General features: G+C 41.1%; 1 protein-coding gene across 3 annotated transcripts in view; it reads right to left on the bottom strand.

Moving 5' to 3' along the window:
- Nucleotides 1-10,793: 10,793 nt before the first annotated feature.
- NVL (nuclear VCP like) overlaps nt 10,794-27,376 on the bottom strand; it is a 135,158-nt gene continuing 118,575 nt past the window's right edge. For 2 of the 3 annotated variants that reach the window (XM_049868152.1, XM_049868153.1), the window contains one exon: nt 10,795-12,398. In XM_049868152.1, the coding sequence (XP_049724109.1) occupies nt 12,354-12,398 (45 nt within the window). In that variant the 3' untranslated portion in view covers nt 10,795-12,353. Of the gene's footprint in view, nt 12,399-27,376 lie in introns of all 3 variants that reach the window. The other variant, XM_049868154.1, reaches the window with a different exon arrangement.

A 27,376-nucleotide genomic window follows, 5' to 3' on the forward strand; every position in this document is an offset into this window, starting at 1 on the left:
ATACCTTATTTGCATAGTCCCACTCAATCATCCTGTGTGAGGCAAAAAGACTATGACTAGAAGGGCCATATTAAATAATTCATTGCATTGCAGACCACCCCCTGGCTCTTCTAGCCACTGGCCCTTTCCTACTTGAAGGGTTAACTTCCCCCTCCCCATCATTTTACCAGTCCAGAACAGTCATTAACGATTAGTCCTTCAGTAGGACAAAGAGTCCTCAGGGTGAGGTTAGTTACCAGCCATTCAAGTCTGCTGCAGGTGTCCATGTGATCTGGTCAGGTTCTCCAAAAGTTCCTCTCCTCTTCACCTTTTCTGGTATCTGATAAAATTTAACTGAGAGAAGATTATTCCTTTGCTCTGAGCCTCACGAGGCATCAGCATAATAAAACCTTGAAGAGACTTTGGTTTCGGCCACTGTACTTGAGTCCAGCAGTATCTCCTCAGTCCACTCTAAACAGTGACTACTTCTGCAATTACAGTTTTTACAATCACAATGAACCTGTTAACAATCGTTACTCAGGGCCTAATCATATGATCCTATCAATATCTTTCCCAGCTCTATCAGGAAGAGGAATCTATTCAGTGGGGATCCTCCCTTGGCCCCCTCATTCTGAGTGTAGGCCCACCACGTAAGCCTGTAAGCCAGCTACTTCATGCCTTTATCTGCCCCCATTTTAGACAGCCACTGTTTAAATCGTCCTTCCCTGTCAAATCAGTACTCTGAGGAGACAAGCATGTTCCTTGGTCTGGAAGAGTCTTCTGATTCTTGTGTTATCAGAACTGAGAAACACTGACAGATGAAGGTCATTTGTAGCATGAAGATTCAGCAGTTCAGTGAAGGAAAAACTAAACCGCAGATAATATTTTGCAAACTAATGCATCTTGATTGCATGTTCGATCGATTAGAATTTTGCAAGACCAACTACTTCTTCATTGCAAATACCTTCTTTCACCAACATAAACGGTGACTATACACATGGACCTCACCAGATGGAACACACAGAAATCAAATTGACTACATCTGTGGAAAGAGACAATGGAAAAGCTCAATATCATCAGTCAGAACAAGGCCAGGGGCCGACTGTGGAATAGACCATCAATTGCTCATATGCAAGTTCAAGCTGAAACTGAAGAAAATCAGAGCAAGTCCGTGAGAGCCAAAATATGACCTTGAGTATATCCCACCTGAATTTAGAGACCATCTCAAGAATATATTTGACGCATTGAACACTAGTGACTGCAGACCAGACGACTTGTGGAATGACATCGAGGACATCATCCATGAAGAAAGCAAGAGGTCACTGAAAAGATAGGAAAGAAAGAAAAGACCAAGATGGATGTCAGAGGAGACCCTGAAGCTTGCTCTTCAGCGTCGAGTAGCTAAAGCAAAAGGCAGAATTGATGAAGTAAAAGAACTGAACAGAAGATTTCAAAGGGCCTCTTGAGAAGAAAAAGTATTATAATGATATGTGCAAAGAGCTGGAGATAGAAAACCAAAAGGGAAGAACACGCTCTGCATTTCTCAAGCTGAAAGAAGTGAAGGAAAAATTCAAGCCTCGATGGAATATCAACTGAGATGTTTCAACAAACAGATGCAGCACTGGAAGTGCTCACTCGTCTATGCCAAGAAATATGGAAGACAGTTTTCTGGCCAACTGACTGGAAGAGATCCATATTTATGCCTATTCCCAAGAAAGGTGATCCAACCGAATGTGGAAATTATAAAACAATATCATTAATATCACATGCAAGCAAAATTTTGCTGAAGATCATTCAAAAACGGCTGCAGCAGTATATCGATAGGGAACTGCCAGAAATTCAGGCTGGTTTCAGAAGCGGACGTGGAACCAGGGATATCATTGCTGATGTCAGATGGATCCTGGCTGAAAGCAGAAAATACCAGAAGGATGTTTACCTGTGTTTTACTGATTATGCAAAGGCATTGGACTGTGTGGATCATAACAAACTATGGGTAACACTGCGAAGAATGGGAATTCCAGAACACTTAATTGTGCTCTTGAGGAACCTTTACATAGATCAAGAGGCAGTTGTTCGGACAGAACAAGGGGATACTGATTGGTTTAAAGTCAGGAAAGGTGTGCATCAGGGTTGTAGTCTTTCACCATACCTATTTAATCTGTACGCTGAACAAATAATATGAGAAGCTGGACTGTATGAAGAAGAACGGGGCATCAGGATTGGAGGAAGACTCATTAGCAACCTGCATTATGCAGATGACACAACCTTGCTTGCTGAAAGTGAAGAGGACTTGAAGCACTTACTAATGAAGATCAAAGACCACAGCCTTCAGTATGGATTGCTCCTCAACATAAAGAAAACAAAAATCCTCACAACTGGACCAATGAGCAACATCGTGATAAACAGAGAAAAGACTGAAGTTGTCAAGAATTTCATTTTACTTGGATCCACAATCAACAACCATGGAAGCGGCAGTCAAGAAATCAAAAGATGCATTGCATTGGGCAAATCTGCTACAAAGGACCTCTTCAAAGTGTTGAAGAGCAAAGATGTCACCCTGAAGACTAAGGTGTGCCTGACCCAAGCCATGGTATTTTCAATCACATAATATGCATGTGAAAGCTGGACAATGAATAAGGAAGACTGAAGTAGAGTTGACGCCTTTGAATTGTGGTGTTGGTGAAGAATATTGAATATACCATGGACTGCCAAAAGAACAAACAAATCTGTGTTGGAAGAAGTGTGGCCAGAATGCTCCTTAGAGGCAAGGAGGGCGAGACTGTGTCTTATATACTTTGGCCATGTTGTCAGGAGGGATGAGTCCCTGGAGAAGGACATCATGCTTGGCAGAGTACAGGGCCAGCGGAAAAGAGGAAGACCTTCAAGGAGGTGGATTGACACAGTGGCTGCAACAATGAGCTCAGGCATAACAATGATTGTAAGGATGGCGCAGGACTGGGCAGTGTTTCATTCTGTTGTGGGTGGGGTCGCTATGAGTTGGAATGGACTCGATGGCACGTAACAACAACAACAACAGATAATTTCATTTTTAACAAATGAATCTGAGTCAGACTAAAATCTGAGGCTGGCAATAAAGGATTTGAGAATCTGACTGTTACCTCAACATTCAAGTTTTTAGTGTGCTGAGAATAAAAAAGGAGGCAATTTTGTAAAAATCAGGCATGAGGTAGATACTCAAAACATATTCGGTTGAATTAATTTGTTTTTTATTGCTTTTTCAAATAGGACCTTTTCATTTGAAAAGGTGATTTCAAGTTGTGAAACAGTATTTCTATAGCTTCTGAACTAAGCTACCGTATTTTCCCAGAAATAACGCACCCATGTAACTATCATGGCCACACACGTATACCACGCACAGTGTGCCTAAGAAAATAATGCACAAGGGGATTGCATGGTTGGCAAAAAAATGTATAATGTGTGTTTAATTTATGTAAAAATATGCTATTTCCCTCACCCAGTATAGTTCTACTTCTGAAGTCCTTGGTCACTGTGCATTTAGCTTTCTGTGACATTAATGTTGAGAAAGTTAAAGCTAGCAAAACTTCCTGGACTGTGAAAAAAAAGACCCATTGTCCACTGACAGGCTCTGATTTGCCATAGTGGGAGAGCAGGTTTTCCTGTCTCAGGAAAAGAAGGTAATTAGAATTTAGGTTGTAATAAATATACATAATCTCCTCTTTAAATCTTTCTGTTATAGAGAATGTTCACGAAAGCCAGGCTCTTAGCAAGTTTCTTTTGAATGCCTTGGCCATACTCAGGGCTCAGCGGCTTCTCAGCTAGAAGGAATGACCCTGAAGTGACTTCAGATCAGAAGAAGCAGCTGAGTTCCGAAGGTCTTTGGTAGACGCCTGGGGTAGGAACATCACAATCCCATCAGATCTCTTCAATGTTAGCTGTGCTTTGTGCTATAGAATAAAGTGACTGGATTGTTCAATAAAAAGTTACTTTGTTCTTATTATGTGTCCAGTGCTAGGGATGCAAAAATGAATAGGAACCCTGCCACTGAGAATCCCAACCTAGTACTTAACAACTGATCGACACGGTTAAGAGCTGCACTCCATGTTTGCACAAAATGCAGTTTGAGAAGGAAGCAGAGGGAGGGGCCAGGCAAAGCTGCTCAGGGAATGACAGAGTCCTAAAGTTGGCCTGGCATTTGGGTGGCCCAGAGGAGGCATTCCACGTAGTGGGTACGCTGTGAGCAAAGGCTCAGAGATAAGGAAGAACGCAGTGTTTTACTGTAATGGTAATAAATCCAGCCAGGGCTGGGGGGAGGGGGGCAAGTGCCAAACGTGGGTTGATAGCAGGTTACAAAGGTCTGTGCATAATTAGAGTAATGAGTTTAGATGACGGAAGGTCGTTCAGTAGAAGTGTGGCAGGTTTAATCTGTATTTTGGAAAGACAAGTCTGGTTTCACAATGTACAAGAGGTTGGGATGGAGAGACTGGTAGGTAGGTTTGTCAGGAGGCTATCGTAATAGCTGTGAAAGATGATGACAGCCTGGACTAGGTGAGAAGCTGTGTGAACAAAGGAAGAAAGAGATGCCAGAAAGATTGCTGAATAATGACTGATGACCCATTTGATGGGGGAGCTCAGGGGAGAACTGAAGATTATGTCAAGATTTCTAGCTTGGGTGATGAGGAACATGGGAAGAGCAGGTGTGAGGAGAGGCGGAAAGGGAGCTAATGAATTCCATCGGAGCTTTTCCACCCTGAGACTTCCTTTGGTCTTGGAAGACAGGATTTCCTTGGCTATGACCTAACTTGTACTTTTTACCTCCATATCTACTAAAGAGTTCTTTGGAAAATCTGCGGTGTCTCTCCCTCCTCTCCTTAAGACTAAGCTTGCTTGGCAGTGGGACCAGGCTGCATATTGTCAACATGTTATGTAAGAAAAAATTCCAGAAGTCAACATTTATCCAGATAAGCTTGCTGGCTGTATAAATCCTTGAAGCTCATGTTTGAAAATATAGTTCTCCCAGGAGTAGCGAATGGTATTAAACCAAAAAAAAAACCTGTTGCCATCAAGTTGATTTTGACTCATGGTGACTCCATGTGCTACGGAGTAGAATTACTCTATGACGTTTTCTTGGCTGTAATCTTTACAGAAGCAGATCACCAGGCCTTTCTACCATGGGGATGCTGGGTGGGTTCAAACAGCTAACCTTTAGGTTAATAGTTAAGACCAAATCATTCGAGCCGCCAGGCCTGCCTTCTTGTTGGGTGCTGTCGAGTCACTCTGACTCAGAGCTAGCTACCCCATGTGACAACAGAACTCCCCCATAGGATTTTCTAGGCTGTAGGAGAGCCCTGGTGGCGCAGTGGTTAAGAGCTACGGCTGCTAACCAAAAGGTCAGCCATCTGAATCCACTAGCTGCTCCTTGGAAACCCTATGCAGCAGTTCTACTCTGTCCCGTAGGGTCACTATGGATGGCAACGGGTTTTGTTTTTCTGGTTTAACCTTTACAGGAATTTGTCATATCTTTTTTTTTTTTCCTGTGGAGCTGCTGGGTGGGTTCAAACAGCCAACCTTTTTGATTAGCAGATGAGTGCTTAACCATTTGGCTACTAGGGCTCCTTAGGGCTGCCTTAGTGGCAGGATAATTTAATCAATGAAATTCAGCCCCTGCGCACATTCTCCAGATAGGAGGACCGTAAGCGCAGAGTACCTGGTGTTTTAGGTTTAAAAAAAAAAAAAAGAGTGGAGGGTAGCTGACTTATCCTCCTGGCATACTAAATACACGTGGTTCTTTGCTTTTAAGGAACCCACATTTTCAACTTTGATGCCCCTATCATTTTTTTTACTTTCAAAATGTTTATGTATAGTACTTCTTTGTCAGTATCAAATGAAGAATCATGAGTTACAGGTAAAATTTTTAACCTAAAGTTTTTTACTTTTTAATGGAGGTGCAATATACTTGCAGAAAAAGTGCACAATAAGCATACAGCACGATCAATCTCCACAAGGAAAACACACCGTGTAACCATCACCCAGATGGACAGCAGGACCAGCACCCCCACGCCCACCTGCTTCATACTCCCTTCGTTTCTCCTCCAAAAGTAACTACCAACTGGCTTCTAATGGCATAGGCTAGTTTTGCCTTTTTGAAATTTATATATAAAGTAGAATCACAGTTTGCTCTTGGACTGGCTTCTTTCAGTATCTGTGAGAGTCACCTGTATTGCTACAAATAGACCGTACAGCTTTCTAGTGTATACTACCACGGTGACCCAATCTACCCTTGATGGATGCTTGGTTTGTTCCCAGTTTTGGTTTGTTATGAGTTGTGCTGTTGTCTTGGTAAACACACGTATGCACTTCTGTTGAACACAGATGTCAGAGTGGAATCGCTGGGTTACAGGCTATTCACAAGTCCCTCTGTCATTTTTCATGTGACAGAAACAGATTTCTATTCCCGGTGAAGGAACATTTCAGATTCTCACATGCAGACTGCCTGCCAGATGACAGTCTAATTTTGACAGCCCTGTTGTCTAAAAACAGTTAATTCATCTAACATAATAGTAAATGCCCCCAGTGTGCCAGGCAACTAACAGGCTGGCTGCTAAGGAGACAAGACTGACAGATCCCTGCCCTCATGGAACTTAGCAGAAGACCCAAGGTAGTGGTCAGGCAACGGCAATGTTTACATGTTTAAATGTCTATATTTGTGTTTGTGACTATTTGTAAAAACATGCAGAAAATGAAAAAGCAAATGCTGATACTAATAAGTGTTAACTGCTGTTGAGTAGATTCCAACAGAGACCACCTTACTCCAAATCTGTTTGGCTTCTGAGCTTTGGATTGTGAGTAGAATAATTTTGAATAATAATAATAAAAAACCCCCCACAAACTCACTGCCATCGAGTTGATTCCAAATCATAGTGACCCCACAGGGTTTCCAAGGCTGTAAACCTCTATGGAAGCAGACTGCTACATCTTTCTCTCGAGGAGCCACAGGTGGTTTCAAACCGCCGACCTTTTGGTTAGCAGCTGATAGCTTTAACCACTATACCGCCAGGGCTCCTTAATTTTGAATAGTGAAAGATTTATCCCAAAAATGTATCTGAATCTATCCAGTTCCTGAGTTGAGACAGCAAGAGTTTGAAGAGTGAGAGATACCTATCAATGACTGAAGACTGTGTCTACAAAAAAAAAAAAAATTTTTTTTTTTTTAGTGAGGGGTAATTAGCCATTTTCTAACTTTTTCAGTTTTTGGAAGTAAGATTTGCCTGTAAACACTACTTTCACGTTTTCTGCAAAAACCTATGTGCGAAAGTAAGAGGCCACCTGTTGTCAGTTCCCAGAGACTCCTGTCCCTCTTTCATCTCAGGTCTGTTTTCTCTGCTCCCATCGTTTACTCTCTCGTCTCCTCCTCAGCCTTCAGGATGCAGCGGGGACTTCCCTCTCTCTGGAGAACTCTCCCTGAACCCACGGAGGGACCAGTTGCCTCTCTTCTGCTGCTCCTTTGACAGCATCTCTTCTCGTCCCCTCACAGCCCTTCCCACAGTGTTTGGTGGCTGCCTCTTCACTGGTCTGAATGCTGTATTCCTCAGGATCTTAACTTGGCTGCTTTCAGAAACTGAAATATAAAGGGCTTACGCAAAATAAGAAGTTGCGCACCAAAGCCCAAGCCAGTTGACGGCCCAAAGGATAAAAAAGTTCTATTGCTCTGCCATCCCCTAAGATGTTGTCCCCATTACATGGTCTAACCTTCATCAGATTCTAGCCCTGAGAAGGGAAAAGGGGAGTTGAGAGGGCTAGCAGTTTTTTTTTTTTTTTTTTTTTAACAAGTTGTGGCTTTTTGAGGCCATTTTTAGTTTTCCTTATGGGCTAAAACGCACACGTTCAACATAGAGTACCTTGAGTTAATGAGGGCTATGCAGTCCAAGCCGCTTCCTTTTGAGGATGTGACGCTAGCTACTCCCATCACTTCTGTTCCCATTACATGAGCCAGAACTCAGCCACACCTCTGAGCAGCAAGAGGCCGGGAAAGGTAGTGTCTGGCTCGGTGGCCAAGCGTCCAGCTAACACTTTATGTATTTTATTACTAAAAGAAAGGGGAGAATGGATACTGTGGGACAGTGAGCCATCTCTGTCACACAAACCAAATGAAGCATTAAGTTCTGAGTGTGTTCACTATTCCACCACCAGCACTCGGCACAGTGTTTGATGAAATGCTAACCCTTTCACAATGCCACAACGGGGATGTAATTCCAGCTGTCTGGACACAGGACTGACTCGTCTTCACAGAGCTCTGACTGCTCTGTATTAGCTGGTGACCTTGGGCAAGCTCTGAACTGTTTTTTTTTTTAATAAGATGGGGATAACGTCACCTGCTCCACAATATGAGTTGGGAGGGCTAAACAGAATATATTCAGGACTTAGCACACACATTGTGCTCAGAAAATGTTTTCCTTCCTTCCTTCCGAGAACAGCTAGCAATATCCACTGTGACGTTAAAAAAAAAAAAAAAAAAGGTTGCTGTTGAGTCGCTTCTGACATCAGTTGGTCAGGTTTCTGATTTCTGTCCAGTTAAGGGTCTGCTTACCACCCACGGTAGATGTGCTGACAGACACGCAGCCTGTCTGACCATTTATGCTTTGTATGGTTAACGTCTAGGCCAAGGTTGTTGATGTTAGGTACCGTCGAGTCGGTTCCGACTCATAGCGACCCTATGCACAACAGAACGAAACCCTGCCAGGTCCTGCGCCATCCTTACAATCGTTATGCTTGAGCTCATTGTTGCACTCACTGTGTCAATCCACCTCGTTGAGGGTCTTCCTCTTTTCCGCTGACCCTGTACTCTGCCAAGCATGATGTCCTTCTCCAGGGACTCATCCCTCCTGACATATCCAAAGTATGTAAGACCCAGTCTCGCCATCCTTGCCTCTAAGGAGCATTCTGGCCACACTTCTTCCAACACAGATTTGTTTGTTCTCTTGACAGTCCATGGCATATTTAATATTCTTCGCCAACACCACAATTCAAAGGTCTCAACTCTTCTTCAGTCTTCCTTATTCATTGTCCAGCTTTCACATGCATATTATATGATTGAAAATACCATGGCTTGGGTCAGGCACACCTTAGTCTTCAGGGTGACATCTTTGCCCAATGCAATGCATCTTTTGATTTCTTGACTGCCGCTTCCATGGTTGTTGATTGTGGATCCAAGTAAAATGAAATCCTTGACAACTTCAATCTTTTCTCTGTTTATCACAATGTTGCTCATTGGTCCAGTTGTGAGGATTTTTGTTTTCTTTATGTTGAGGAGCAATCCATACTGAAGGCTGTGGTCTTTGATCTTCATTAGTAAGTGCTTCAAGTCCTCTTCACTTTCAGCAAGCAAGGTTGTGTCATCTGCATAATGCAGGTTGTTAATGAGTCTTCCTCCAATCCTGATGCCCCGTTCTTCATATAGTCCAGCTTCTCGTATTTGTTCAGCATACAGATTAAACAGGTATGGCAAAAGAATACAACCCTGATGCACACCTTTCCTGACTTTAAACCAACCAGTATCCCCTTGTTCCGTCCGAACAACTGCCTCTTGATCTATGTAAAGGTTCCTCATGAACACAATTAAGTGTTCTGGAATTCCCATTCTACGCAGTGTTATCCAGTTTGTTATAATCTACACAGTCGAATGCCTTTGCATAGCCAATAAAACACAGGTAAACATCCTTCTGGTATTCTCTGCTTTCAGCCAGGATCCATCTGACATCAGCAATGATTTCCCTGGTTCCATGTCCTCTTCTGAAACCGGCCTGAATTTCTGGCAGTTCCCTATCGATATACTGCTGCAGCCGTTTTTGAATGATCTTCAGCAAAATTTTGCTTCTGTGTGATATTGATATTGTTCTATAATTTCCACATTTGGTTGGATCACCTTTCTTGGAAACAGGCATAAATATGGATCTCTTCCAGTCAGTTGGCCAGGAAGCTGTCTTCCATATTTCTTGGCATAGACGAGTGAGCACTTCCAGCACTGCGTTCGTTTGTTGAAACATCTCAATTGATATTCCATCCATTCCTGGAGCCTTGTTTTTCGCCAGTGCCTTCAGAGCAGCTTGGACTTCTTCCTTCAGTACCATCGGTTCCTGATCATATGCCACCTCTTGAAATGGTTGAATATTGACTAATTCTTTTTGGTATAATGACTGTATTCCTTCTATCTTCTTTTGATGCTTCCTGCATCGTTTAATATTTTCCCCATGCCATCCTTCACTATTGCAACTTGAGGCCTAAATTTTTTCTTCACTTCAGCTTGAGAAATGCAGAGCATGTTCTTCCCTTTTGGTTTTCTATCTCCAGCTCTTTGCACATGTCATTATAATACTTTACTATGTCTTCTCGAGAGGCCCTTTGAAATCTTCTGTTCAGTTCTTTTACTTCATAAATTCTTCCTTTTGTTTTAGCTGCTCGACGCTCAAGAGCAAGCTTCAGGGTCTCCTCTGACATCCACCTTGGTCTTTTCTTTCTTTCCTGTCTTTTCAGTGACCTCTTGCTTTCTTCATGGATGATGTCCTTGATCTCATTCCACAAGTCGTCTGGTCTTCGGTCACTAGTATTCAATGCATCAAATCTATTCTTGAGATGGTCTCTAAATTCAGGTAGGACCACCACAAAGTTGGATATTCAGACCTAACAAAACCTTTGCTTTTTCTCATAACCTAAATATATCATATTCCTGATTGTGTTTCTCTTTTGATTTGGCTGATATCATACAGAGTCAAATCTACAACTCACATTTTTTTTTTATTGTGCTAAAGTATATGTAACATAAAATTTTCCATCTTAACCATTTTTTAAAAATTGTACTGTATTTTAAGTCAAAGTTTACAAAATTAGTTTATCATTCAAAAATGTATACACAAATTATTTTGTGACATTGGTTGCAATGTGTCAGCACTCTCCCCCTTTCCCTTTCCACTCTGGTTCTCCATGTCCATTAGTGCAGTTTTCCTGTCCGTTTGTGCCTTCTTGTCTTTGCTTCTGGGCAGGTGTTGCCCCATTTAACCATCTGTAAGTGTACACTTTGGTAGCATTCATTATATTCACAATGTTGTACAACCATCACTACTGCCTATTTCCAAATAACATACTGAATCACCATGCAGGACATTCTGTCCCACATCTCTAGTTCCCTTCATTCCAACCATCTCTCCCATGATCCTGACCTGTTTTCTCCATGCAGGTGCCCTTTCCTGTGGGCTGGCCCCTTCACCGGCAGTGCGAGACTCTGGGTAATTGTCTGCACTCTTCTCTGAATGTGTCTGATGTTTCTCTCCTACTCTGCTTTTACCTATTCATATTTTCTCCATTTGATCAACCACATTCTTAAAAGGAACCTCACATCTGAGGTGAGCAGCACTGTAGGGACACAGAGGCCAGCCTGAAGGGGCTCCCACTGGCCCCATCTGGGGCAATTTGAACATCAAACAGTGATAGTAATGGACCTGAGCTTAATACCTCCTCACAAAATACTCATGAAGTACAAAGGGAAAGAGCAACTTTCTTGCATTAGCAGCCTGGAAGAAACACCATCAAGTGACCAAAGAGAGCATCATCAGCAATGGGGCAAATCGAAGTCAGAGGTCACCTGGCAGGGTGCAGTGAGATGACACAGTGTTGCTTCCATGACACCCCTGCCGGCAGTGCATAGCTGGAGTCTAATCGTGAGGAAACACCAAATTGACACTGAGGGTATTCTGCAAAGTAACTGGCCTGGAACCTTCAAAATACCAAGATCATGAAAATTGAGGCTGAGGGGCTCTTCCAGACATTAAAGAGACCAAAGAGACACAGCACTTAACTGCAACCACCAATTCTAAACTGGGTCTTTTTGCTACCTTATTGGGGACAACTGAAGAAACTCGAATGGAGCCCGAGGACTAGATGGTAGCAATGCAGGAATGTTAATCTTTTGACCTTTGATGGCTGGTTATATAGAAGAATAGCCTGGTCTGTAGGAAATGCACATTAAAGAATTTGGGGGTGATGGAGCAGCAGGTTGTCAACTTACTCTCAGATGGTTCAGGAAAAACAGCTCGTTGTAATATATTTGTAACTTTTCTGTACCCGCTGAAATTGTTTAAAAATAAAAATTTTATTTAGAAAAACTTTCAGTTATTTTATTTCAGCAGTTTCTAAATTTTTCTTTTTCTTAAAAAGGAAGTAGGGTATTTCCACACAAGGGTGGCCAGAGGGGAAGAATCTTCAGTTCGGGCTTGGTCTCACTAATTTGAAAATAAAACGCTTCCATGAAACCACATCTGTGCTAAGCTGAAAGCTGGAATCTCAGCACGCAGGCTTCTCCATCAGCACCATGCACTGCATTCCTCCAAGCCCCGCAGGAGACGTCACTGGCTGAGAGACTGCCGAAGAGCTTCATACATCACTTGATCCTGAGAGGAGGGAGGAAAGAGAACACAGCACTGAGCACATTCAAGAGAGCTGGCCTCTCCTCCCTGGAGCCAAATCCCATAGACACTCCTTTCCACAGGGAATGCATGACTTCCATAATTACTGACTCGGTTTCCCTTAAAAAACAGGTAGAAAGAGTCTTACATCTATATCTACATTAGTAAAAAAAAAAAGCAAATTATAAAGTATCCTGAGTCCAGACAGGAAGAGGAGACATAAGTAGAGTTCTTTTACAGTATATCAACATGTACAAGAAACTGCCAAAGGCTTTCCAAAGTGGTTTTACTGTTCTCATCAACAGCGTATGAGAGTTCTAGTTGCTTCACATCCGTATCAACATTTGGTATCGTCAGTCTTTTCATTTTTAGCCATCCTGGTGTGGAGCGGAATTGTGCTGTGGTAATATTAACATTTAAAGTTTGGAAGCAATTCCGCTCCTGTAAATTTATCCTGAAGATATACTTGCCACATGCTTTTGCTTTTGTTTGTTTTTTGGACCTTTAAAACATTTTTTTTTTTTAATTCAATTTTGTTAAATTATTCTTTTGGATAGGTAAAATGCTCACAAGAGTAAAAAATTTACAGTCTCTCTCCCGTTCTGTCCTCCCCAGCTTATCAATGTACACTTCCAGACTGTCCTTCTGCATATACAGCAAATGCTAATATCTTTTTTTTTTTTTTTAACACTAATGGTAGCATATCACACATGGTTCCTGCCTTTTTTTTTTTAATTTAACAATATATTTAGGAGATACATTCTTTAATCTTTTTAGGTTAGTTAATTACTTACACGACCTTTCAGTTTAGTGTTTTCAATCTTTAATTTTTATTATATACAATGCTCCAATGAATAAATAACTTCATACTGACGTGTAGTTGAGGATAAATTTAGAGAAAAGAGTTGCTGGGTCAACTTTGGTTGTAACTGTAATTTTGGTAGATATGCCGAAGTGCCACCCAAAGGGGCTGAACTCACGCATGGCCCTACCAGCAGTGTATGAGACAGCCTGTTTCCTCAACCCCTGGCCAAAAGTGTGGTTACGTTTTCAGATTTTTGCCAACCAGTGGGTAAAAAGCAGTACCTCAGTTGCTTTTCTCAAGCTCATTTCCTTTTCTGTGAAGGTCTGTTCATGTTCTTTGTCCATTTTTCTAATAGGTTGTTGGTCTTCCTGTTACCAACTTCTAGTCATTCTTTATGTATTTAGGGAGATTGGCCCTTTGTGATATGAACTGCAAATATTGTTCCTAGTTTGTCCTTTGATAAACACTTTTGTGTTATCACGCAGAAATTTTTATTGTTATCTGTCAAATTCGTCAATCTCTTCATATATGGCTGCTGGATTTTATGTCATAGTTAAAAGCCCCTCCCCACTTGAGGTTACAGAAAAAATTTCCCTATTTTCTTCTAGTATTTTTATGGCTTTAGTTTTTGCATTTAAATCTTTACTTGGAATTTATCCTGCCATATGGTTTTTTTTTATGGTATGAAGTATGAGTCTAATTTTATTTTTTCAGATAGTATTATGGATTGAATTATGTTCCCCCCAAAATATGTCCTAATGCCGTACCTGTGCTTGTGACCATGTTCGGAAATAGTATTTTCTTTTGTTATGTTAATGAAGTAATTTCAGATTAGAATATGTCCTAAAACTAATCCCTCTTTGCGGTCTCTCATAAAAGGGAAAACACACATACACACAGAGGAAGTAAACAGACGTTGTGCAGCAATAAGACAGATGCATCTACAAGCTCAGGAAAGCCAAGAACAGCAGGCAGCTACTAGAAGCTGAAAGAGACAAAAAGGGGCCTTCCCCTACAGCCAATGCCCTGAGTTCCAGCGTCCTGAACTGTGCGAAAATAAATTTTTGTTTTTAAGCCACCCAAACCTGACCCTTGCCACCAAGTTAATTCTGACTCATAGCAACCCTACAGGACAAAATAGAACTGCCCCATAGGGTTTCCAAGGAGTGGCTGGGGGACTTGAACTGCCGACCTTTTGGTAAGCAGCTGAGCTCTTAACCACTGTGCCACCAGGGATCCTTAAGTACCCACTTGGGATATTTTGTTATGGCAGCACTAGGTAACTAAAACAGATGGCTTTCCAGTTCTTCCAATATTACTCACTTAATAGTCCATCTTTATGTGAGATGCCATGCTTATATAAGTTATGGATTAGCGTTTATTCCTGAACTTTCTATCCTGCTCCATTTGCCTGTTGGTCAATTCATGTGACACAATGTTTCAGTTATTGAGGTTTTGAAAAAAATGTATTAATATTTCTTAGGTCCCACCCACAGTTTTTTTTTTTTTTTTTTTCATTTTTCCTGGCTGTTCCTGTTTATTTTTCCATACAAACTTTAGATTGAGCCTGTCTGGTTCTAAAACCACAAACAAAAATTAAAGTAGAGATTGGGGCCAAGATGGCTGACTAGGTAGACGCTACCTCGGATCCCTCCTGCAACAAAGACTCGGAAAAACAAGTGAATCGATCACATACATGACAATCTACGAACCCTGAACAACAAACACAGATTTAAAGAGTTGACCTGAGTGACAGAGACGGAGAACGAACAACTACGGGGAAGCAGCGACTGTTTTCGGAGCCTGGAGCCAGCGTCCCAGTCAGGTAACCTTGGCACCAGGCTTAGGACTGCGTGCAGGGGAGCTGAACACAACATCTGTGATGGCGCAAACATGGGGTGCAGCCCTACCCCCCTGAACTGACCCCGGGAGGGGGCACAGCGGGTCCACGCAGGCGGCGTGGCAACGAGGCTGGTGGGAGGAGAAGTCCCCAGGAGGCAGTGACAGGTTTTGGAGCCGGGAGTGCAGTGTCCCAGCCAGGGAACCTTGGCGCCGGGCTTTGGACTGGGCACAGGGGAGCTGAACACAGCATCTGGTCACGGCGCAAACACGGGGCGCAGCCCGACTCCCCTGAACTAACCCCGGGAGGGGGCCCAGCCGGTCTGCAGAGGCGGTGCGGAGACGTGGCTGGCGGGAGGAGAAGTCCTGGGAGGCAGCGACTGATTTTGGAGGCGGGAGTACAGCATCCCAGCAGGGGAAACTTGACGCTGGGCTTTGGACTGGCAGCAGAGGATCTGACCGCGGCTTCAGCGGGCCAGACCCTCGGGGACAATCTCCACACAGCCAGCACACATAGGCGACACACCCCTCGGGAATCTCAGCTAACATAGTCATCCCAAGCAAGATAAGCAACTCTGGCCATATTCTGGGGTGCTACTCTCTTCTATTTTTCTGAACCCCCCCCTCCCCTTCCCAGGCAGCTTCATTAACATTGGAATTCCCTGAGCCAGAGGGAGAACGGCTCCGGCTCCGCGGCTTTGCTTCCCCCCTCCCCTTTTTTTTTGGTCTTTTCCTAACCCATTCTTCTGGCCTGAGAGAAGCAACCACAAAAAACCCAGGGACCAAAAATCCTTCCCTAATTGGACTAAAAATACAGAACCAGCTCCAGCCAAGCATATATGATCCAAATCTCGGGCTTTCATCCTCACAGGGAACAAGGTGGCTGTTATAATGCAAAGGCAATTCTGATAGGGATCTGACTGCATTTTTTTTTAGCGGATTTACTGGAAAAACAAGTTTCCCAGGTCTGATATCTCTGCTTATTCAACAGAGCCCTAACTGACCCACAACAGGGAACTGAGGGCTGAAGCTCCCCCCAGACCACCTAGACTCTTGCCTTAGGGGTCTAAGGAGGGTGACACCTACCAATCAGCAGAGGTACTTGCATTGGGGGCCTAAGGTACAGCTGCAGAGCCCTCCCACCAAGGTGCTATAGGAATAGAGACACACCTACCTCACTGACACTTGGGGGAAGCCTGTCAGCATCCTGCCCCCCCTGGAGTGTGAACCCCAGCTGCTAATACAATCTGGTGCACACAACTATCACCACTACTTCTCGAGATGGATAGGTGTTAGGGTGCAGCACACACTTGATGACCCAAAATCAGATTCTACTCAAGAATAGTGAATAGACTCAGGCATATATATCTGGCAACAGCCCAAACCAGCTGGTAATAGGTCATAAGTAAGTCAAGGGCTACAACAAACAAGACAGCACAATCTAGTAGCCCATCCACATATACTGAAAGAAAACAAAACAAGATAAGACTCAGTGAGCAAATATAGAATAAATCACTACTATAAAAAAAAAAAAGTCTTTTTTTTTTATATCTTAGTGATGGCTCGGAGACAGCAGTCGATATCAAACCACATAAAGAAGCAGACCATGTCAGCTTCTACAACCCCGCAAACAAAAGAATCAAAGTCTTTCCCAAATGAAGATACAATCCTGGAATTATCAGATACAGAATTTAAAAAACTAATTTACAGAATGCTTCAAGACATCAGGGATGACCTCAGAAATGAAATAAGGCAAACTGCAGAAAAAGCCAAGGAACACACTGATAAAACAGTTGAAGAACTCAAAAAGATTATTCAAGAACATAGTGGAAAAATTAATAAGTTGCAAGAATCCGTAGAGAGACAGCATGCAGAAATCCAAAAGATTAACAATAAAATTACAGAATTAAACAACACGATAGGAAGTCAGAGGAGCAGACTCGAGCAATTAGAATGCAGAGTGGGAAATCTGGAGGACCAGGGAATTAACACCAACATAGCTGAAAAAAAAATCAAATAAAAGAATTAAAAAAAAATGAAGAAACCCTAAGAATCATGTGGGACTCTATCAAGAAGGATAACTTGCATGTGATTGGAGTCCCAGAACAGGGAGGGAGGACAGAAAACACAGAGAAAATAGTTGAAGATCTGCTGACAGAAAACTTCCCTGACATCATGAAAGATGAAAGGATATCTATCCAAGATGCTCATCGAACCCCATTTAAGATTGATCCAAAAAGAAGAACACCAAAACATATTATCATCAAACTTGCCAAAACCAAAGATAAAGAGAAAATTTTAAAAGCAGCCAGGGATAAAAGAAAGATCTCCTTCAAGGGAGAATCAATAAGAATAACTTCAGACTACTCAGCAGAAACCAAGCAGGCAAGAAGGCAATGGGATGACATATACAGAGCACTGAAGGAGAAAAACTGCCAGCCAAGGATCATACATCCAGCAAAACTCTCTCTGAAATATGAAGGCGAAATTAAGATATTTACAGATAAACACAAGCTTAGAGAATTTGCAAAAACCAAACCAAGGCTATAAGAAATACTAAAGGAAATTGGTCAGAAAACCAATAATATCAGATGCCAGCACAACACAAGGTCACAGAACAGAACAGCCTGATATCAACTCAAATAGGGAAATCACAAAAACAAATTAAGGTTAATTAAAAAAAAAAAAAAGCTCAAAACAGGGAATCACTGAAGTCAATATGTAAAAGATCACAATAATCAAAAAGAGGGACTAAATACAGGTGGCATAGAACTGCCACATGGAGAGGGATACAAGGTGATATAGGACAATACAAGTTAGGTTTTTACTTAGAAAAATAGGGGTAAATATTAAGGTAACCACAAAAAGGTATAACAACTCCATAACTCAAAACAAAAGCCAAGAAAAACGTAACGACTCAGCAAACATAAAGTCAAATACTATGAAAATGAGGATATAACAATTTACAAAGAAAAAGTCTCAGCACAAAAAGTAAGTGGAAAAATGAAACTGTCAACAACACACATAAAAAGGCATCAAAATGACAACACTAAACACTTATCTATAATTACGCTGAATGTAAATGGACTAAATGCACCAATAAAGACAGAGTCTCAGACTGGATAAAGAAACACGATCCGTCTATATGCTGCCTACAAGAGACACACCTTAGACTTAGAGACAAAAAACAAACTAAAACTCAAAGGATGGAAAAAAATATATCAAGCAAACAATAAGCAAAAAAAAAGAGGAGCAGCAATATTAATTTCTGACAAAATAGACTTTAAAGTTAAATCCACCACAAAGGATAAAGAAGGACACTACATAATGATAAAAGGGACAACTGATCAGGAAGATATAACCATATTAAATATTTACGCACCCAATGACAGGGCTGCAAGATACATAAATCAAATTTTAACAGAACTGAAAAGTGAGATAGACACCTCCACAATTATAGTAGGAGACTTCAACACACCACTTTCGGAGAAGGACAGGACATCCAGTAAGAAGCTCAATAGAGACACGGAAGACCTAATTACGACAATCAACCAACTTGACCTCACTGACTTATACTGAACTCTCCACCCAACTGCTACAAAGTATACTATTTTTTCTAGCTCACATGGAACATTCTCTAGAATAGACCACATATTAGGTCATAAAACAAACCTTTGCAGAATCCAAAAAAACACGAAATAGTACAAAGCATCTTCTCAGACCACAAGGCAATAAAAGTAGAAATCAATAACAGAAAAACTAGGGAAAAGAAATCAAATACTTGGAAACTGAACAATACCCTCCTGAAAAAAGACTGGGTTATAGAAGACATTAAGGAGGGAATAAGAAAATTCATAGAATGCAACGAGAATGAAAATACTTCCTATCAAAACTTCTGGGATACAGCAAAAGCAGTGCTCAGAGGTCAATTTATATCGATAAATGCACACATATGAAAAGAAGAAAGAGCCGAAAGCAGAGAACTGTCCCTACAACTTGAACAAATAGAAAGTGAGCAACAGAAGAATCCATCAGGCACCAGAAGGAAACAAATAATAAAAATTTAGAGCTGAACTAAATGAATTAGAGAACAGAAAAACAATTGAAAGAATTAACAAAGCCAAAAGCTGGTTCTTTGAAAAAATTAACAAAATTGATAAACCATTGGCTAGACTGACTAAAGAAATACAGGAAAGGAAACAAATAACCCGAATAAGAAATGAGAAGGACCACATCACAACAGACCCAACTGAAATTAAAAGAATCATATCAGATTATTATGAAAAAGTATACTCTAACAAATTTGAAAACCTAGAAGAAATGGATGAATTCCTGGAAGAACACTACCTACCTAAACTAACACAATCAGAAGTAGAACAACTAAATAGACCCATAACAAAAAAAGAGATTGGAACGGTAATCAAAAAACTTCCCCCCAAAAAAAAGCCCTGGCCCGGATGGCTATACTGCAGAGTTCTACCAAACTTTCAGAGAAGAGATAACACCACTACTACTAAAGGTATTTCAAAGCATAGAAAATGACGGAATACTACCCAACTCATTCTATGAAGCCACCATCTCTCTGATACCAAAACCAGGTAAAGACATCACAAAAAAAGAAAATTACAGACCTATATCCCTCATGAACATAGATGCAAAAATCCTCAACAAAATTCTAGCCAAGAGAATTCAACAACATATCAAAAAAATAATTCACCGCGACCAAGTGGGATTTATACTAGGTATGCAAGGCTGGTTTAACATTAGAAAAACCATTAATGTAATCCACCATATAAATAAAACAAAAGACAAAAACCACATGGTCTTATCAATTGATGCAGAAAGGGCATTTGACAAAGTCCAACACCCATTTACGATAAAAACTCTCACAAAAATAGGAATTGAAGGAAAATTCCTCAACATAATAAAGGGCATCTATGCAAAGCCAACAGCCAACATCACTCTAAATGGAGAGAGCCTGAAAGCATTTCCCTTGAGAACGGGAACCAGACAACGATGCCCTTTATTACCCAACGTTGTGCTAGAAGTCCTAGCCAGAGCAATTAGGCTAGACGAAGAAATAAAGGGCATCCAGATTGGCAAAGAGGAAGTAAAATTATCTCTATTTGCAGATGACATGATCTTATACACAGAAAACCCTAAGGAATCCTCCAGAAAACTACTGACAGTAATAGAAGAGTTTGGCAGAGTCTCAGGTTATAAGATAAACATACAAAAATCACTTGGATTCCTCTACATCAACAAAAAGAACATCGAAGAGGAAATCACCAAATCAACACCATTCACAGTAGCCCCCAAGAAGATAAAATACTTAGGAATAAATCTTACCAAGGATGTAAAAGACCTATACAAAGAAAACTACAAAGCTCTACTACAAGAAATTCAAAAGGACATACTTAAGTGGAAAAACATACCTTGCTCATGGATAGGAAGACTTAACATAGTAAAAATGTCTATTCTACCAAAAGCCATCTATACATACAATGCACTTCCGATCCAAATTCCAATGTCATTTTTTAAGGTGATAGAGAAACAAATCACCGATTTCATATGGAAGGGAAAGAAGCCTCCGATAAGCAAAGCATTACTGAAAAAGAAGAAGAAAGTGGGAGGCCTCACTCTACCTGATTTCAGAACCTATTATACAGCCACAGTAGTCAAAACAGCCTGGTACTGGTACAACAACAGACACATAGACCAGTGGAACAGAACTGAGAACCCAGATATAAATCCATCCACATATGAGCAGCTGATATTTGACAAAGGCCCAGTGTCAGTTAATTGGGGAAAAGATAGTCTTTTTAACAAATGGTGCTGGCATAACTGGATATCCATTTGCAAAAAAATGAAACAGGACCCACACCTCACATCATGCACAAAAACTAACTCCAAGTGGATCAAAGACCTAAACATAAAGACTAAAACGATAAAGATCATGGAAGAAAAAATCGGGACAACCTTAGGAGCCCTAATACAAGGCATAAACAGAATACAAAATATTACTAAAAACAACGAAGAGAAACCAGGTAACTGGGAGCTCCTAAAAATCAAACACCTATGCTCATCTAAAGACTTCACCAAAAGAGTAAAAAGACCACCTACAGACTGGGAAAGAATTTTCAGCTATGACATCTCTGACCAGCACCTGATCTCTAAAATCTGTATGATTCTGTCAAAACTCAAACACAAAAAGACAAACAACCCAATCAAGAAGTAGGCAAAGGATATGAACACACACTTCACTAAAGAAGATATTCAGGCAGCTAAGAGATACATGAAAAAATGCTCTCGATCATTAGCCATTAGAGAAATGCAAATTAAAACTACGATGAGACTCCATCTCACTCCAACAAGGCTGGCATTAATCCAAAAAACACAAAATAATAAATGTTGGAGAGGCTGCGGAGAGATTGGAACTCTTATACACTGCTGGTGGGAATGTAAAATAGTACAACCACTTTGGAAATCTATCTGGCGTTACCTTAAACAGTTAGAAATAGAACTACAATACAACCCAGGAATCCCACTCCTCGGAATATACCCTAGAGAAATAAGAGTCTTCACACGAAGAGATATATGCACACCCATGTTTATTGCAGCTCTGTTTACAATAGCAAAAAGCTGGAAGCAACCAAGGTGTCCATCAACGGATGAATGGGTAAATAAATTGTGGTATATTCACACAGTGGAATACTACGCATTGATAAAGAACAGTGAGGAATCTGTGAAACATTTCATAACATGGAGGAATCTGGAAGGCATTATGCTGAGCGAAATTAGTCAGAGGCAAAAGGACAAATATTGTATAAGACCACTATTATAAGATCTTGAGAAACAGTATAAACTGAGAAGAACACATACTTTTGTGGTTACAAGGGGGGGAGGGAGGGAGGGTGGGAGAGGGTTTTTTACTGATTAATTAGTAGATAATAACTGCTTTAGGTGAAGGGAAGGACAATACTCAATACATGGAAGGGCAGCTCAACTGGACTGGACCAAAAGCAAAGAAGTTTCCGGGATAAACTGAAGGCTTCAAAGGTCAGCGGAGCAATGGCGGGGGTTTGGGGACCATGGTTTAAGGGGACTTCTAAGTCAATTGGCAAAATAATTCTATTATGAAAACATTCTGCATCCCACTGTGAAATGTGGCGTCTGGGGTCTTAAATGCTAACAAGCGGCCATCTAAGATGCATCAATTGGTCTCAACCCACCTGGATCAAAGGAGAATGAAGAACACCAAGGTCAAACGATAACTAAGAGCCCAAGAGACAGAAAGGGCCACATGAACCAGAGACCTACATCATCCTGAGACCAGAAGAACTAGTTGGTGCCCGGCCACAATCGATGACTGCCCTGACAGGGAGCACAATAGAGAACCCCTGAGGGAGCAGGAGATCAGTGGGATGCAGACCCCAAATTCTCATAAAAAGACCAGGCTTAATGGTCTGACTGAGACTAGAGGAATCCTGGCGGTCATGGTCCCCAAACCTTCTGTTGGCACAGGACAGGAACCATTTCCGAAGACAACTCATCAGACATGAAAGGGACTGGACAGTGGGTAGGAAAGAAATGCTGATGAAGAGTCAGCTAATTATATCAGGTGGACACTTGAGACTGTGTTGGCATCTCCTGTCTGGAGCGGGGATGGGAGGATAGAGTGAGTTGGAAGCTGGCAAAATTGTCACGAAAGGAGAGACTGGAAGGGCTGACTCATCAGGGGGAGAGCAAGTGGGAGTCGGAGTAAGGTGTATATAAACTTATATGTGACAGTCTGACTTGATTTGTAAACGTTCACTTGAAGCTCAATAAAAGTTAATAAAAAAAAAAAAGATTAAAGTAGAGCTGCTAAAATAATTCTGAACAATACCGAATGGCCTCAGTACTGTTTCCTGACTAGACAGGGAAAAGTCAGGTAAACAAGATTGTCTTGTACCACTGAAAAGAACAGCCAACCAGTCTAACCACAATGGTCTCTAACTTCCAGCACTATGGAAGTAAGGTTTGCAGGAAGACATGAATAAGTGGAGAGTTTAAAGAGATTTACAGAATTGCAAGCTAAACTGACGGAGATTAGCAATGATATGTTCTTTCATATGTATAATTGTTCCGACTTTTAAAAAGTGAGTTAACTTTGAGCCAGCCGTTCCAGTCCTAGGTACAGACTCAAAGAACTCAAAAACAGTGACTCCAACAGACACTTACACACCAAGGCTCGCTGCAGCACTATGCACAACAGCCAAGAGGTGGAAAAAACCTAAATGCCCATCAACTGACGAATGATAAATAAAATGCGGCACATACACACAACGGAGTTTCTGTTTGGAGTGATGAGACATTTTTGGAAATAGACAGTGGTGATGGTTGTGCAAAAGGTAAATATAACTAATGTCACTGAATTGTGCACTTAAAAATGGTTAAAATGGCAAATTCTTTGTTACATAAAACATAAAATTTTTTAAGTGAGTTAAATACCATAATGCTTTATTCTGATGACAATCCTGTGATAGATAAAAGCAGAACAGATGTTAACTGTAGTAAATCAGAAAACTGAGGCAGAGAGAACACATATTCCATTCAAAATAGAAAACCATTTCTTGGAATGTTTTTAAAGTTTACCCCTGGTTTGGAAGATGTCCTTTTTTTTAAAAAAAACAAAACAAACAAACCTCTTTATATTTACTTTGGAGCCCTGCAGGCGCAGTGGTTAAGAGGTCGGCTGCTAACCAAAAGGTCGGCAGTTTGAATCCACCAGCTGCTCCTTGGAAACACTATGAGGCAGTTCTACTCTGTCCTATAGGATCGCTACGAGTCACAATCAACTCGACCACAATGGGTTTGGTTTGGTTTATACTTGTTTCAGTGATCTTTCAAGTGTCCCTCAGTTTTAAAGGGGAACATAAAATAGGTATTAGTGAAATGCTGAATTCACTCCAAAATAGGATAAAAGGGTCTCTATTTCTCAACACTACTTTTAATGATACACAGTAAACACGTCTTAAGCGTGCTTTCTTCATAACTAGATTAAAGCAGTCCCTCCTTTATAGTTAAAAAACCTTTATTATAAAAACAATATTATAAAAATATCAGAAAATACAGAGAAGCAGAAAATAAAAAAGAATCCTTAATTCCCAGAGGTAACTTTTGTTACTGTCTTGGTCTTGCAGACCTTTTGTATTACTTAAAAATATTTATTTCTTTTTGAATAAGCAATACATTCATTCACATGGCTCAAAATTCAAATAGGATAAAAGGTCAAGTTTCTCTCACACCTCTGTCCTCTAGCCACCCAACTCCCCTCCCCACAAGCAACTATTATTATTAGTTTCATGAGTGCCTTTAAGGGCGGTGTGATGGTTAAGGTTATGTGTCAACTTGTCTAGGCCGTGATTCTCAGTGGTTTGGCAGATATTATGTAATCATCCTCCATTTTGTGATCTGATGTGAGCAGCCAATCAGTTGGAAGGGGGGTTTCTTTGGGGGTGTGGCCTACAACCAACGTATATGGATGTTCTAGCAAAGGTCACTCTTTCTCAATCCTGTACTTGCCTTCAGCCAGCCACCTGACCTGCAGATTTTAGATTCGTCAGCTACGGCAAGCCCATGAGCCAGCAGCCTGCCACCTGATCTGCAGATTTTGGGTTCGTCAGCCCCTGCAACCACATAAGTCAGGAGAAGCCCCTGGCCAGTGGCCTGACCCATGGACTTGGGACTTGCCAGCCTCCACGCTGTATGAGCCATGTCCCTGAAATAAATCTCTCTCTCTTATTTATATATATACTTTAATGGTTTTGCTCCTCTAGAAAACCCAGCCTAAAATAGGCAGTTAATATGCCACCCAAGGAAAGTAGTCATTTTATCTTGGTGTTATGCCTTATTTTTCAAAGATCAAATGGTAATCATTAGCTTGGTCATCTGCTTTATTATTTATTCAAAATTCATACTCCGCCTGTTTCCAAAAGAGAAGTCCCTCATTCACTAGGCTGCTTTCCAGAAATCAATTATTTAAAGTTAAAGACTTATGACTGCTAAACTTATTTAAAATAATATACTAGAATAAATAGCAACACTAGAACAGACATGTAACCTTGCAACAGATGTAACCGAAAAAAAAAAAAAAAAAAAAAAACCGAAGAGGATAAAAAAAGTCTACCACATCTGGAATTGAAAGTTCAGGTGTATTTTAAAAAAAATCAGTCATATCGCCTTTGTCACGTGGTTGATACCTTCTAAGTAAAAGCAACTTACAAATCATTTTCTAACATGAACAGAATTAGCGATCAGGTTAATATGTTCTCCATGTGTACATGTATAGTAGTGTTTATCATACAACTCTTTTACTTGCTCAAGAAGATTAGGAACCATGCCTTCTTTGATTTTTTTTTAATATTGTGAGTCTAGCACAGTGCCTGGCATATATACAGTACGTACGTGATAAATGTCTGTGGATGGACAGAAGGAAGGGATCTTAGGCAATCCATTAATACACAGCTAGAATCAGAGGAGACTCTGACTTGGGAAGTTTTTCTTTCATAAATGTTAATGTGAAAAAAAAAATCAGGCCTATGGATGGACCATATAACCACGAGTATGAAGAAGAGGACTGAAATGCTTATGGCCAGTGGGTGTGATGATTAAAGAACACCCATGCCATCGAGTCGATTCCAACTCATAGAGACGCTATAGGACAGAGTAGAACTGCCCCACAGGGTTTCCACAGAGCGGCTGGTGGATTTGAACTGCTGACCTTTTGATTAGCAGCCATAGCTCTTAACCACTGCACCACTAGGGCTCCATGGCTAGTGGGTGTGATAGCACTAACGAGTTAGTAAAACAGAACAGCTTCTATGGTGTGGCTTTAATAAAAAAAGAATTTTAATTTATGTTTGAGTAAGGTTTTCTTCATGGCAGTAGAACAGTGCCACAGTAGGCAGAGCTAAAAAGATGATGATTATTTGAGACTAAATATCTAGGAAAATTAATCCCGATATTTACCAATAGCTACTTTAGCCTGTGATGTAACCTGTGGAGTAGTGGTTAAGTTCTATGGCTGCTAACCAAAGGTCTGGCAGTTCGAATCCACCAGGTGCTCCTTGGAAACTCTGTGGGGCAGTTCTACTCTGCCCTATAGGGTCACTATGAGTCGGAATCGACTTGACAGCATTGGTTTACTTTAGCTTTAGGTCTCTGGTGAGCAGTTAATATTGAAAAACCAGACTAGCAAAATAAGTCACACTTCACTGGCCTGTGAAGTGACACATTTTAGGCAAGAGAACTTGGCTCCACTGAGGGGAGCAAAAGGATGACACAGCTGAGACAAACATCTCTGAATTCTGGGAGCCACATGGCAAAAAGAGTCTGATCTTAATTTACTGGGGTTATCTGTCGAAACAAACTGTCAAGTCTATTATAAACTCTTTCTTTGGATCACAACAGGACACTGACTCTTGCTAGAAGTTGAGACAGGGCAGGGGTCTGCAGAGAGCCCAACAGCTTCGGAACAACCGATCGGGAGTGGCAGTGAATAAGCACACGTAGGAGCTAAGGGAATGTCTGTTCTTTGTCCTCACTTCCTATCCTGGACCAGAGTTACCAAGGGTTTACTGGATCAAGTGACAAATCTCTGCATTTGATCTCTAAACCAGATCAGATCGTACATTAGCAGATTGCTGGACACCGGAATTCACTCTACATGCTGCTACTGTCCAACCCAAAATTAAGAATCAAGTGGCATCAGGGAGGAAATGTGTCCAAGGAAAGAGAAAGAACCAGTTAGTACGACAGGTTTACCTGAGCTAAGAACACAATGGACACGTCAGAACTACGAGGACCAGCTCTGCAGGCTCTGGGACAGGACTTCCACACTTCTTTTTTTCCCCTTCTCATTCTTGTTTCCCCTCTTTTCAGACATTTCACGATCATTTATTTAATGATAACATACTTCAAGGTGACTGCTATTCCTACAAGTATGTTAAAAAGACTGACAAGCAACAACTGTTCCTATTTAGTGATTCCCTTTTAATGTGGAAGACTCAAAACCTCAACTCTGCCACTAACAAGTCAATTAACTTGGGTACCAGTGTCTACGTCCAGTTCTTTCATTCTAGGGTTTGAATCTGAAGTCATGAACTACACCACATAAATCTATGTCCCTTAGAGGAACCCTGGTGGCGCAGTAGTTAAGTGATCAACTGCTAATCAAAAGATTGGTAGTTCAAACTCACCAACAACTCTGCAGAAGAAAAGACCAGGCGATCTGCTTCTGTAAAGATTACAGCCTAGGAAACCCTATGGGGCAGTT

This window comes from Elephas maximus, chromosome 24 (assembly GCF_024166365.1).
Source record: "Elephas maximus indicus isolate mEleMax1 chromosome 24, mEleMax1 primary haplotype, whole genome shotgun sequence".
Taxonomy (NCBI): Eukaryota; Metazoa; Chordata; class Mammalia; order Proboscidea; family Elephantidae; genus Elephas; species Elephas maximus.